Source organism: Elgaria multicarinata, chromosome 11, assembly GCF_023053635.1.
Source record: "Elgaria multicarinata webbii isolate HBS135686 ecotype San Diego chromosome 11, rElgMul1.1.pri, whole genome shotgun sequence".
In the NCBI taxonomy this organism is placed as follows: domain Eukaryota; kingdom Metazoa; phylum Chordata; class Lepidosauria; order Squamata; family Anguidae; genus Elgaria; species Elgaria multicarinata.
Window position 1 is genome coordinate 20,906,964 of NC_086181.1, and position 14,308 is coordinate 20,921,271.

The following is a 14,308-nucleotide window of genomic DNA, read 5'->3' on the forward strand; positions in this document are numbered from 1 at the left end:
TTCAATGGGGACAGCACACTCTAGTGGGCAATTTATAGTGCAACCTCAGAAGACTAGGATTATAACATAGGTCTACAATAACAATATGAGCCTCGTGTGGCGCAGAGTGGTAAGCGGCAGTTACTGCAGCTGAAACTCTCCCCACTGCCTGAGTTCGATCCCAGAGGAAGCTGGTTCTCAGGCAGCCGGCTCGGGTCGACTCATCCTTCCATCCTTCCGAGGTCGGTAAAATGAGTACCCAGTTAGTTGGGGGAAAGGTAACCACGACTGGGGAAGGCAATGGCAAACCACCCTGCTACAAAGTCTGCCAAGAAAACGTCAGCGAAAGCAGGCGTCCCTCTAGGAGTCAGCAATGACTCAAGTGCTTGCATGAGAGACAATAACAATGGTAGTCTGATACGAACGTATATTGGATCACTTGGCGTAAGAGTGCTTAGATACAGATTGATCCCAATGTCAAAAAAATTCCCATATGGATATTCAATATTGGAGGAATGTGTGTGTATGGAGTGAATGCATGTGTTGGTCTTCCTAGGGCTTGGCCATGGATGAGGGCCACTGATTATTAATGGTATAGGGCAGGGATAGGTAACCTTTTGGGGCTATGGACACATTTGGAAATTTGAGAAACTGTCCAGCACACTATCACAAAATAGAGCAATCATGGCTGGAAATTGTAATTGAAGAGCCCAGTCCATATTGGAAGGCTTGCATGGCTGCTTTTCCTAGAAAATACTAGTGGCCACATTAAGCATGATTTAAAAAACTGGGGAATGTGTCATGTAGTTTGGGTATAAAATGAGGAAAAATAATAAAGTAGCAATAGTATTGGAAATATTAAATGGGGACTGCTTAGACTTTTATATTTGGTATTTTAGCTTTTGCTCACTAATAACATTTTAAGGAGAGAGAGAGAGAGAGATATGTTGCACTAGGCTAAATTCTACCTGCTTTGGAAGCCATTTTGTTAGCTTTTCACCAAAAGTAATTTCATTTTGGAAGTTAAAAAGCTACACAGAGTTTCTCTGGTTCCACTTCTTAATAGACTGGCTCCAATTTTATTGAGTATAATGCTAAATGCTAGGAGACCTGTTCACTTTCAAAGGCTTTTATCAGGGAATCTTTCACCTCCTTGTTTCTCAAGGTGTATATGATAGGATTGGCCAGGGGAGTTAACACAGTGTAAAAAATGGAGATTATTTTCTTTAGATCCCTCAGGCTGTCAGTTTTGGGTAAGACATATGCCATAATTAGGGCCCCATAGAAAAGTGTCACTACAGTAAGATGAGAGGAGCATGTTGAAAATGCTTTTTGCTTACCGTTGGTGGATGGGATCCTCAGGATGGTGGTAATGATAAATACATAAGATGTCAGCGTAAGTAGAAATGGGGGGAAAGTATCTATGCAAGCTATTATGAAGATTGCCAATGTGACCAGTTTGACATCTGAGCAAGAGAGATGAATCACTGGATTGAGATCACAGAAAAAGTGGTCAATTTCATTGGGGCCACAAAATGTCAATTCTGAGATTAACAGTATAACTACAGCCAGAACAATAATGGGGCATAACCAAGAGCTTGCTGCCAATTGAATGGTTACTCTTGCATTCATAATAATTACATAGTGCAATGGTTTGCATATGGCTAGGTATCGATCATATGCCATCACAGCCAAAAGATAACATTCCACAGTTGCCAAAAAGCCAAAGCAATAGAGTTGTATAAGGCATCCATTGAATGTCACTGCATTGTCTCTACCAAAGACACTTGTCAGCATCCTCGGCAGGATAGTTGAGCTGTAACAGATCTCTAGGCAGGACAAGTTTCCCAAGAAGAAGTACATGGGAGTTTGAAGTTGTCTGTTGGTTGCAACTAAGGAAACTATGGTGATGTTCCCAGCTACAGTCACAATGTAGACAAGAAGAAACAACAGAAAGAGAGGCATCTGCAGCTTTTGAAGGTTTCCAAATCCCAGAAGAATGAATTCTGTGATGGTCGTCTTGTTGACCCATTTCACTTTCTCCATCATATTGCACTAGAAAGATATGGTGTTAAATCAAAAGGAGATATATTTTTGCACTGAAATAAATTTGTGCATTGCAGCTGCAAGTACTCTCTTGCAAATAGTTCCACCTGGGAAGATTCTCGTTAGAAGAGCTTTATCACAAAGAAAAATGGCTGCTTTACTGTCTCACATTCTGTCTAATCGCAAAGCTCAGAATTCATAGTTATAACAAACTATTCAAATTGGACAGATTTTGGTAAACATACACATTCTGCATAGGTGACACCAGAGGAAGGTGATGATCGCTGGACCTCAATGGAAGGGCACTTGTCACATAGAAAGCATCACTTGTTTGTAAACTGATGGGCACACAGTTATATTTGGTTTCTAAGGAGCAAGTGAGGGCTATGATAAAATATTGTTGTCTTCCTGCTCTCATAGTAGGAGAGCTCCTAATCAAGATGTCAACCAGTTATACCACCTTGAGGCTACTATAAAGTCTAAGGAGTTCAAGCAGGACAACCCAAGTCCCTCTGACTTTCTGCTTTCCTTTTCCAAATGGACATCCAATACTCCATGGCTACTGAACATGTTTCAACCCCAGTGGGCTATTTATGGGTGGGTTTGCACTTTTGGGTTTTGTTTTTTAACTTTGTACTTGGGGCATGTTGACATTTTTCCTCATGTTGCTCAATATTTATTTAGTCCTATGTATGTTTAGAGACAGAAAAAGTTCTACCATTCGAAGCATTTCTCCAACCAGACATACGCCTCTTAACTAAACATGCAGAGAATTGCTCACTTAATTATCTAGTCATTTAGGGCACACTCCTGTGCATGTTTAGACAGAAAAAGGTCCTACAATTTCCAGCAGATCACAGCCAGTTTTTCTGTCAAAACTTGTAGAATTGCAGCTCTACTTCTATATTGCGACATTTTAAAAACTACTAATAACCTAAATTACCTGGATGGTGTAAAAAAACCAAACAAACCCATAAAACAACAACCCATGAATGAAAGGTATGAAAAGCTGAAAACCTTCTGGTCTTCTCTGAATGTTGACACACTTACCATGCACCAGTCAGTGGAAGCTTGTTGACATCACTTCTTTTGCTTTATTCCTGGTCCATTAAAACTCTCAGAAAAGTGTTTTTTGTGTTCTAAAACAGTACCCCCTGATTCTTTCCTCTGCATTATTTTGGAGGTGGTCGCTGCTATACAGAACTGCTATACAAACTATGCAGTCATGCGTTTGTGCATTAAAACATGCTTATGTAGACTTTATCCAGGAAACACAGTGATATTATTCTTATCACAAGGGAGTAGATTCTCTTTGAAAAGCCCAGTGGACTGATTTAATGTTGCCACTGTGGTTTACTGCAAGGTAAAGAACTATTAACTGACACTGGGGAGCCAGAGTTGGTAGACTGTGGGTACAGCTAAAAATGGGACAAACTAAATGTTAGAGTCATGTGTACTGTGGCCCAATGGCCATGTTTCCCTGACAGTGCACCTATAGCCATGGGGGGCAGTGGTTTGCAGCAAGGATGAAGGAGGTGCTTATCTCATCCTTGGGCTCTGGGCCCATGTTGTTCAACCAAAAATGGGTCTGGAAGGATCCCTAAGAGTGGTATGAGATCTTTCGGTAAATGTTAAGGATAATGTGGCTGGCAAGAAAAGTGTTAAACACACCATGTACAACTGCTTCGGCTATTGGGCGGTATAAAAATGTAATAAATAAATAAATAAATAAATAAAATAAACTGCTTGAGAGGGTGGTAGCAGGACAACTGCAGATGCTCTTCGAGGATGAGGCCATTACACTCTGGTTTCATGCCTGGTTTCAGGATGGAATCAGCCTTGTCACTCTTATGGATGACAAGGAGGGAGAGGGACTAGAGGAGTACAAACCTCTTGCATCTCCTTGATCTCTCAAAAGATTTTGATACAATCACCTACTCCAGCTCCATGAGACTGGAGAAGGTGGCATTGAACTACCGTGGATCCTATCTTACTACAAGGTCAGTTTCAATTGTGTCTTGGTTACTTGACAATTTATAAGAAAGCATTTGGTGCAGTCATTAGTAGATTCGGAGTGAGGTGTCAGCTTAGGCTAGATCTGTTGGGGCACAATCCACATTCCATATACCTCTTTAATAGTGTTATTTCCTGCTTTTTATTCCTCAATTGTAGTGATTTGACACAAGGTGTAGATCTGGCCTGAGTCAGATATGACCATGCACAAGTTAGCCTGTTGTCTGGATTCAGTAGTGGATTGGATGAGTGCCAATCAATTGAAATTGAAGCCTGACAAAATGGAGGCTCTGTGGGTAGGTAGTTTTGACGACTGGGAGTAGAGTAACTTAGCTCCACTGGATGAAATTGCATTTCTCTATACATGGACTGCTTTGTAGTCTGGGGGTGGTCTTGTATTCATCACTGCCACTGGAGGACCAAGCGGCCTTGGTGGCAAAGTGCGGCTTTTACAAGCTTCAGCTGATATGACAGCTATGGCAATTGATGGACACAGATAGCTAGTCCACAGTGATCCATACATGGCTAGTTTCAAGCTAGGGCTATTGAAGTGCATTTTATGTGGGGCTAACCTTTAGATTGATTTGGAAGCTGCATGAAGTGCAGTATGTGGTGACCAGGTTGCTCAGTGGAGCTTACTACCATACATATATGTCTCCTGTGCTGAATATCTCTGAGCCATGTTCAAGGGGTTCTAATACCCTAAATAGTTCAAAAGCTGTTTGCTTTAGGGCTGTGCACCCCCTACCCAAACCGCTTTGGATCCCAATCCGGACCATCCAGATCAGGCCCGAACTGGTTCAGGACAATCTGGATCTCCCCTGATTTTCTTTGAAACTGGATCTGGAGTGAGATCCAGAGGTCCGGATCGATATTTGGCCCCCATTTTGCCTCCATTCCCCACTTACTTGCCACCATGGCAGATGGCTCTGGAACTGGGCTTCTGAGGTCCGGATCAGCCTGCTTCACTTAGGATAACGGGATCCGTAACGGAGTGGAGCACACCCCTAAAGATGAAAGCCTCTCTCTTGACTGGCACCTCCCTATTGGCCATGAGAGATTTTCTATAAGATGTGATCCTTCATTGCCCATGATGTGGAACTCAGAAAAAGGAGTCTGGCCTGTTCTGTTTTGCCCTGTGGGCTGCTTTGACTGACCTCTCCTTTCCCACATTTTGAGCTATGGAAGCCTCACCTCTGCTGAGCTCCAGGTGAATGCCTGCCCACCAAATCTGAGACCCAGCACTTCTTAGCTAAAAACTGGAGATTCCTTTGATGTCAAGGGCTGAAACTGCTCAAGGTGCAAGACCCCAAAGAGAAGGTTTGACAACCTGAGTTTGGAGATTATGGCTCCAGTGTGTGTGTGTGTGTTGAATAATTTTAAAACCTTGAACTTTTTTAAAAAATCCTAAAGATCAATGGATAAGTGGATCTGCTTCAAACTTGGCATGACTAAAGCCCAATTTAAGAGTCCTCTTTAAAAATGATGGAGCTGTAAGCATTTTTATTAATTCCCATTGACTATAATAGAGTATTCAAAAATGGAGCAAATCTTCGACAGAACATTCGACGAAGTGGAGCTGCTTCAAAATTCAAAGCAGAGCAGAATCACTCCACACAGCCCTAGTAGTTAGAGACATTTTCAGGGCATTCCACATATTCCTCAGTTATCACAATTTTACCTAATGCAAAATTAAGTGCAAAATTTGTAGTTTCCTCTTCAGGTAAAACATATGAGGAATTTTAGTGACTCAATTTTGATAAATCTAGCAATATATTTCCAAAAAGATGGAGTCTCATATCCCTGGCAGCCACTATGCAAGTAGTATGGAAGAGATCATGGTTGGGAGATAAAGCTAAAAGGAAAGTACCAAACACAGACTATGGCCTTAGCTAGACTTAAGGTTTATCCCGGGGTCATCGCTGTTCATGTAAATGACACACAGGATATCCCAGGAGCAGGCAGGGATGACCCTGGGATGATCTCAGGATAAACCTTAGGTTTCATTTATAGGTCCATTAGAGCTTTCTCAGAATGAGAGATAATCTTATTTATATCTTGGCACATCAGGTGGTAGAGGAGAATGATCCATTGGGGAAGATCTTAAAGATAAGCATGCTTAGGGGAAAAAAAGAAAGGTGTTGTGCTTATTACAACCACTTTGTATTTGTATATATGCTCTTATATCAATGTTCTTGTATTTTAATTATGTAAAACTTGCTTAAGTTTTTGAAATAAGAGATGAAAAGTTACTCCCAGTCTTAGCATCATGTTTTAATTCTCTGTGAGAACATACCAGATCTCAGTGGCACATTGTTCGGGGTGGGGGGATGAGATACATTACCTGCTGATGAAGCTAAATACACAAATCCTATCTCATAAAAACCCTGGGCAGAGACAAATGCATTACAAACTCTCATCCACCCTATCAAGCATTGCCAATATTCAGGGATGATGTTAGTTGCAGTCCAGATAACCAGAGGGTCACACTTCATATATAGGGTTGGATCCAAGGTCCTGCTTCTCTTGACAGAAAGTCTCCATCCTCTAAAGGTATCTCTGCCCAGTTTACAGGAATCCTTTCCCCCCACCCATACCACTGCTTACCCCATTCATCAGGGCCCAACAACCTTCTGTGCAGCATTTTCACAAGCCTAGTTGAACATGCCTATATCAGGATCCAAACCACAGTGCCTACCCAGTTACCTCTGCAAGCAAGGTAGGGTGGTGATAGCCATCTCTATTAGGGTTGTGCAGGGACCCCATGATTCACCTCAGAGGCCAGTTTGGAGCCCCTGAAGTAGCCATGATTAACCTCAGGGTGCTTTGGGGGTTGCCCGCCTCGCCTTGGTGCTGAAGCCAATGTGAGATTCGGGACCTCCAAGGCGACTTGGCTTTTTCTAGGTGCCAGCTGCACAGCCAGCACCCAGAAAATCCTCCCTTTCCCCGCTCTTCCTGCTTACCTGCTGCTTCTGCCATTGCCTCCTCCGCCTCTTTGCTCCTGCTGGCTTCTGATGACACATGTGAGAAGAACCAGGCCGCACACAATTTTAAGATAACCGCGGAGGCTCTGAGTGATTAGTACTTCTATGGCCACCGTAGTTTAGAGGAGGAGGCAGAGGCGGTGATGGCAGCAGGTAAGACCCACCCAGTGCCACTCCGAAGTGGCATGAGGTGCCCTGAAGCTTTGGAGCCAATTGGCTTCAGCTTTGAGGCACCTCAGGCTGAGCCTGAACCACATCAGAACAGAGGTGAGGCAGGCCGAAACAGCCTGCCTAGTCTTGGATTCGGGGCCTCGGCCCGAGGCGGTGCACAGCCCTTATCTCTATGTCTGCAACCATAGAAACCTTTACCTAGGAGGTTTGCTACTGTTTAACAGTGCATCAAATATGCTTTTGACTGAAGTCACAAATCAGAGATTTCCATCCACAAAACTCAAACAAGTGAAATGAAATGAAATGATCAGTACATTGCATTGAAATTATTTTAATGTTTGTGACAGCTTTTCTCTTCTTCTTTTTAATTCCAGGAGAGGCAAAGGGTAGGCAAAAGAATCTGATGGTGTGTTATGATCAGTCAATAAAATGTCTGACAGCTTTGCTCAAAGCATGTTTAATGTCTTTATTTCTCAGGCTGTACACAAAAGGATTCACCAGTGGAGTCAAAACAGTGTAGATGACAGAGAAGGCCTTGTTAAGTTCCCTCAGTGTGCTGTTTTTTGGCAACACATATACAATTACTATAGTTCCATAAAAGAGTGTAACCACAATAAGATGGGAAGAGCAGATGGAAAATGCTTTTTTCCTTCCAACAGTCGATGGGATCCTTAGAATGTTTCTTATGATAGAGCTATAGGACATGAGGGTTAAAATAAAAGGGACCAATCCAAAGAGAGCTGACAGAATGAATATCAACAGCTGTACTCTTAAGGTATTGCTGCAGGACAGTTTAAGTAGTGGGGTAAAATCACAGAAGAAGTGGTCAATTTCATTAGGTCCACAGAATACTAAGTGTGTTACTAAAGACATTGTTAGGGAGTTAACGAGGAACCCAATTACCCAGGAAGCACTTGCTAGCTGCAGACAGGACCTGACATCCATTAGGATCACATAATGCAGTGGTTTACATATTGCTAAATACCGGTCATAAGACATGGCAGCAAGGAGATAACATTCTGCTGTAGCTAAGCCACCAAAGAAATAGAGTTGTGTGAAACATAACTTGACCGACATAGACTGGTTCTTGGTTACAAAACTGTTCAGCATTCTGAGCAAAATGGTTGAGCTATAGCACAACTCTAAGCAAGACAGATTCACCAGGAAGAAGTACATAGGGGTGTGAAGATGCTGATCAGCTGCAACTAAGATGACAATAAGCAAGTTCCCCACCATGGTCACAAGATAGATCACTAGAAACACCAGGAAGAGAAGAGTTTGGAACTCATGGACATTTCCAAATCCAAGGAGGATGAATTCTTTTACTGTTGTTTGATTGTTCCATTCTTTATCCTCCATGGTTTGTTCTTCAGGGTATTTAAGGTACAGGAAAATGCAATAAGTAGAGGAAAAGCTGTCATTACACAAGACTGTTAAAACACCTAAATAGCATTTTATGTAGAATTGTGACTACATTCTGCAATTGTATGACCTCCCTCCCTCTCTCTGTCTCTGTCTCTCTCTCTGGGCTCACCTACACCAAGCAGAATATTCCACTATGAAAGTGGTATGAAAGCGGTATATAAAAGGCAGGAACCACACTACTGCTTTATAGCAGTATTGAAGTGCACTGACAACTGTTGCGGCCCATTGACACATGCCATGTACCGCTTTCAAACCACTTTCATGGTGTTACATCCTGCTTGGTGTAGATGTGTCATGGGCCCCAACAGTTGTCAGTGCACTTCAGTACTGCTATAAAGTGGTAGTGTAGATCCTGCCTTTTATATACCACTTCCATACCACTTTCATAGTGGAATATCCTGCTTGGCGTAGATGAGCCCTCTCTCTCTAGGTATGTATTTGTGTTTTCATATGCATGCAAACTTGCTGCTCATTCTTTTCATAGGCATGGTCATTAGTTTAGCAAATGAACAGAATGGATTGTGATCTTCATTCCATTCATCTGATTAACTTGATTCCATATAGTTCCTCTCTCTGTGAGCATCATCAGATGACTGTTTTATCGCACTCTCATTACACGGTTTTTCACGGATCCTTTTAACAACAATGGCCTCCTCCTGCATGTCTCCTGATCCTTCTGTTCTTTTTTCTGTCATAAAATAAGACAGAGAAAATCCAATTTTTAGGGCGATAGGGAACCTTGCCACCATTTCTTTCTATGTGCAGGAGAAGCACCCACTGAATGGGCCATGTGGTCATTGCTTGCTTCCTTTTTCTTCCCTCTGTGAAGAAAGAGGAAGCTGTTCATTGGTATTGTGGGATGGCAGCCGGAGCCAAAGCAAAGGTTAGAGAAATGCAATTTCCTCTTTCTCCCATCTGATGATGCTCTCTATCACACACAGATGTACATTCATACAGATACACATTTCCAGAACACTTTTGCCCTTTTCAGGCAATCAACATCAATACAACCAACATGTAAAGTAAGGGAGTGCACTAAGTCCTTCCCCTCCTCACATATTTGCATCACCTTCATCTCATGGAGCATGACTTTCTGAAGAGGAGAACATCCTGTATCTATGAAGGCTCTCCATGAAATCCAGAACACTGGAAAATCAGCATTCAAAATCATGTGAAGAGTATCCTTGGATATGGGAGACTCTCCCCTCAAGAAATCTCCCTTTGTGAGTAGAGGGAGATGGAAGTTCATGAGGTGGGGACAGGGTTAGCACACACCTCCTCCCCTCATATGTAGAGTGTACCTAAATGTAGAATGCCTGAGTAGTGCTTATGTGTCCTTTGCTGTATGATATGAAGCTGTCTGGTTTAGAGCCTCATTTTCTCCACAACACTCTAATGAACATTAAACACACTGTCTTGCAGTGAAATCAGAAAACTGCCTTCCTCTCTTTGACATGTTGCCATGTTCTGAGATTCAGGCGAAACCTGGTTGTTGTTCATATGATGGACACCATCAAGCTGCCCTGTGTTGACATGGAGATGAGAACAAAGAACTTCAAATGAAGACCATTCTCCCTCCCACTAAATTAATCACATACAGCTAGTTCAAATTTAGAAAATACTGATATGACAACAATACCTTCATGCCCTGAGTGTCTTCTGTCCAGGATTTTTCTTTTCTTTAAATCAACACAACAACTAAAGCAACAATAACAACTTGGATTAAAAGACAGAAAATAAACAGCACACAACAGACAAAATTATCTTCAGAAATGACTGAATGTTTACCAGAAAAGGAATTTATATCATTTGTATAATGACATGCACAAAGCTTTCTACAATCTATATACAACACTAGGGAACTAATTAAAGTATTATTTTTAAGTCTGTGATTTTCCTTTTCAATTATGGTAAAATGGCAAAATCCAGATATCCCCAATGTAACATTCAAAATTCCCTTTGTAAATCTCAACATGGTTGCATTGAATTTATTGTCCTTTATATGAATAAGTCAATGGAAATCTTAGGCCTCATCTACACTAAAGCAGGATATTGCAGTGTGAAAGTGGTATTTAAAAGGCAGGAGCCATGCTACACTTAATAGTGGTATTGAAGTGCACTGACAACTGTTGGGGCCCATAACACATACCATATAACGCTTTCATACCGCTATATCCTGCTCGGTGTGGCTCCTGCCTTTTATATACCGCTTTCATAGTCTAATATTCTGTGTGATGTAGATAAGGCCTTAGGTGTTGTCCACACTTCTGAAGCTGGAATAGCAAAATGTCTCTTGCAATTTAGTTAGATTTTATGATAATTAGTGCCTGTGTTGCTCTTTCCATGTCCCTGGCAAAGGCTATCCTGAGTTTCACAGGCACTGTTACCTCACAGAGAGCAAGCAACCTATTTGGAATAATATTAATATAGAAATTGTCATTTCAGAAGTGTACATGGCTGCTTTGACATTTTAGAGTGGGTGATATTATGAGTGCAGCTATAAAAAATGTTTGAAACCCCCCTCCAAATTCAGTTATCTTTATGGAAATAAATAATCTGGGAGTCAGATGATGACCCTGTTCAGATGATACACTAAGCCATAGTGGTTAAGCATTTTGAGCTGCACATTATGACTTGGTGTGTTGTGTGAACCATGACTTGCATGTCATGTGAACCATTCGTAACCATGGTGGCTACATAACCATGAGTTTAAACATGGTCACAAACCCTTTACAGGAAAAGGGTTAGTGGACTTAGCATGGCTTAGCGTGTTATCTCAGACAGGCACAATATCTGTATTTATTTTGCACATTACAATGGGTTATTCTGTCAATCAGCTGTGTGTTGTTGTTTTTCTTCAGTTGAGTATATTTAAATAGAGTTTGTATCTTGGATGATGGAAGTTGTCCTTGGACTATGTCTGATTGCAACTTTTACTAGAGCTAGTGCTGACAATTTTTTTTTAGATGAATATAACTTGTCCTCCTCAGCCTATCACAGTTTGCATCATCTACACCAGGGGTGCACAATCTTTTTGGCCCCAAAGTACCCATGTGAGTCTGGCTCAGAGGTTCCACATACATATGCATGCAGAGGGCATGTATGCATATGTGCACAGACTCATACATGCCTGCTCTCCAGCTGCCAGTGAGGAAAGAGCAATCTGTATCAAGATTTCTGGGGATGAGGATAAAGAGAAAGTCACCAATTTAATTTTATAGGCCTTTGAAACTCCTGGGATAACTTGAACTAAGAGTCTACCACTTTCTTTTTAGACATGGATAACTGTGTTTGATGAGTAGAAGAGTATGTAATCAAGGACCAAGGTCAATAAACTTCCTGTCTTAGGCAGAGCTACTGAGGAAAAGCATAGTTTTATTGCCCTCCAATAACAGCTTGAGTGCTAACAATCACTAGAACACTCCAACAAACAAAGCCAACAATTGGAATCAGACCTACCTCATCCTTATGTCCCCCCAAACTTTGTTTTTCTCTGTTCTTTACTGTTCCTTGGCAAGCCCATTTTCCCATTAGCTGCTGCTTGCTCATGAAAGCACTGTATCATGGCTGTGTATGGTAAGAGCTGCATGAAGACTAGGGCCCAGCAGTTTTGGCATGCCTGTATTGGGTACTACCACATGAATGTAAATGACACAGGGTTTGACCATTGCAAAGCATTTAATGAAGAATTAGAGCAGAATCTGTAAAGGTAGAGAAAGAAAGGAAAGGAAGGAAAGGAACCTCTCGTGCAAGCACTGAGTTATTACTGGCTCTTGGAGGGACGCCAGCTTTCGCTGACATTTTCTTGGCAGGCCTTATAGCGGGGTGGTTTGCCATTGCCTTCCCCAGCCATTATTACCTTTCCCCCAGCTAACTGGGTACTCATTTTACCGACCTCAGGAGGATGGAAGGCTGAGTCGACCCGAGCAGGCTGCCTGAAACCAGCTTCCGCTGGGATCGAACTCAGGCCGTGGGGAGAGTTTCAGCTGCAGAAACTGCTGCTCTACCACTCTGCGCCACACGAGAGAAAGAACAGTACCTATTTATTTAAAATTAATTTTAGGCTGCCTTTAAGGGTAGAATCATTAAACACTGGTGGTTACCAATTTCAGAAGGAAGATAATCAAAACAGGTTCTTCCCTTGGGTGATCCTGGATTTTGTCAGGTGGGTTTAATATAAGCAGTTCTAGGGGTTTCTCCTCATGAAGTAATAGTCAGACAAGCCTTACAACTGTGTCTGCTACAAAACCCTGCTATAGCTTGATTTGATTGTTTCAATGTGAACAAAGGTAATTATGGGGGACAAAAGATAGATACAACATGCTGTGATCTTCTGTGCCTCATATGGTATGCCAAACATTCACAAAAAGTGAACAATTTCAAATTGGTTCTAAAATTAGAGCTAAGACTAATACTGGATAGCTTGGGACAAACTCTAGTGTGTCTAGAATTCCCTTTGATAGGTTAGATAGGGTGACCATATGAAAAGGAGGACAAGGCTCCTGTATCTTTAACAGTTGTATTGAAAAGGAAATTTCATCAGGTGTCATTTGTATATATGGGGAACCTGGAGAAATTTCCTCTTCATCACAACAGTTAAAGCTGCAGGTGCCCTGCCCTCTTTTAAATCTGGTCACTCTAGTATAGCTCCAAGGGGTTTTGTTTTGGGGGGGGGACATTAAATTTCACCTCAGAGCAGTTTTCAGAACAAAAGGTGTGGGCATCTTTTGGGGGGATGTGGATATTCTAATTTCCCACCAAGTTATTAAGAATAAAGCAGAATGGACTAGAAAAAAGACTAGGATACTGTCTGTATTTCTGAAGTGGAGGTTCCTAATTTTTTAATGGTTATTAGCAACTGCTAATAAGTCAACTGCTGGTGGTGGCAGTGATTCTTGAATGGAGCAGATTTTCCCTCCTGGGTTTTCAAATGGCTGATTCAGGAAGTACCTTGAATAGCCAAGCTAGGATGTTGGAGAAGACAATCAGAGAGATGTTTGCATATCAAGAGTTCTTATTATTTGCATGCCAGTGGAGCTTACTCCTGGTGATTTCATTAAGTGAGAGGTCAGCACAATGCTAATCTCCTGGCTAGCTCAGTTTGTAGCCTTGTTAGACAGCTTGGATACATAAGAGTTAGAGTGCGTGAGACATATAGTTTGGAAAATGCCTGCAACTCGAACAATGCATAATTAAACTGTAGTCCTATACACACTTACCTGGGAGTAAGTCCCTTTGCACTCCATGGAACTTACTTCTGGGTAGGTGTGCATAAGATTTCAGAGGTTTGAAGACGTAATTTTTGAAAATGAAAACAGTGACATTATTGTGTCTGATGGTTTCAGTTAAGGCGTTAAAAATGTACAAGAGAAATATAATGTTTTATTACTATTATGAATTTGGTTAAATAAAATGCATTTGTTAAGTGTGATGTGCACTTAAATTAGTAGGATGAGTTCTAAAAGGAAACCACCACATGTAGTTTATGAAAAGCTTCTTAGCTTTATAAGAAAAAAGAAAAAAAAGGAAGATTAAAATGGAATATCATTATTTGCTTTTTGTCAAGGCTGCTGTACTCATCCATTTTGGATGTAGCATATCACTTGAAGATATCCAAAAGTAGTGCAAATATCCAACGTGATTTTCAATCTGGCATGAGGAAGGGGGAATGATATTTGACATACATAACT

The 14,308-nt window shown here is 41.5% G+C and overlaps 2 protein-coding genes across 2 annotated transcripts; both read right to left on the bottom strand.

The window, feature by feature from the left end:
• Positions 1-1,080: 1,080 nt before the first annotated feature.
• Positions 1,081-2,025, bottom strand: LOC134405316 (olfactory receptor 6F1-like). The gene has a single exon (XM_063136559.1). It carries the CDS (start codon positions 2,023-2,025, stop codon positions 1,081-1,083), a length of 945 nt encoding a protein of 314 aa, XP_062992629.1.
• A 5,585-nt stretch (positions 2,026-7,610) lies between these two features.
• LOC134405317 (olfactory receptor 11L1-like) lies at positions 7,611-8,552 on the bottom strand. Its single transcript, XM_063136560.1, has one exon. The coding sequence runs from the start codon at positions 8,550-8,552 to the stop codon at positions 7,611-7,613; it is 942 nt and encodes a 313-aa protein (XP_062992630.1).
• Positions 8,553-14,308: the final 5,756 nt, after the last annotated feature.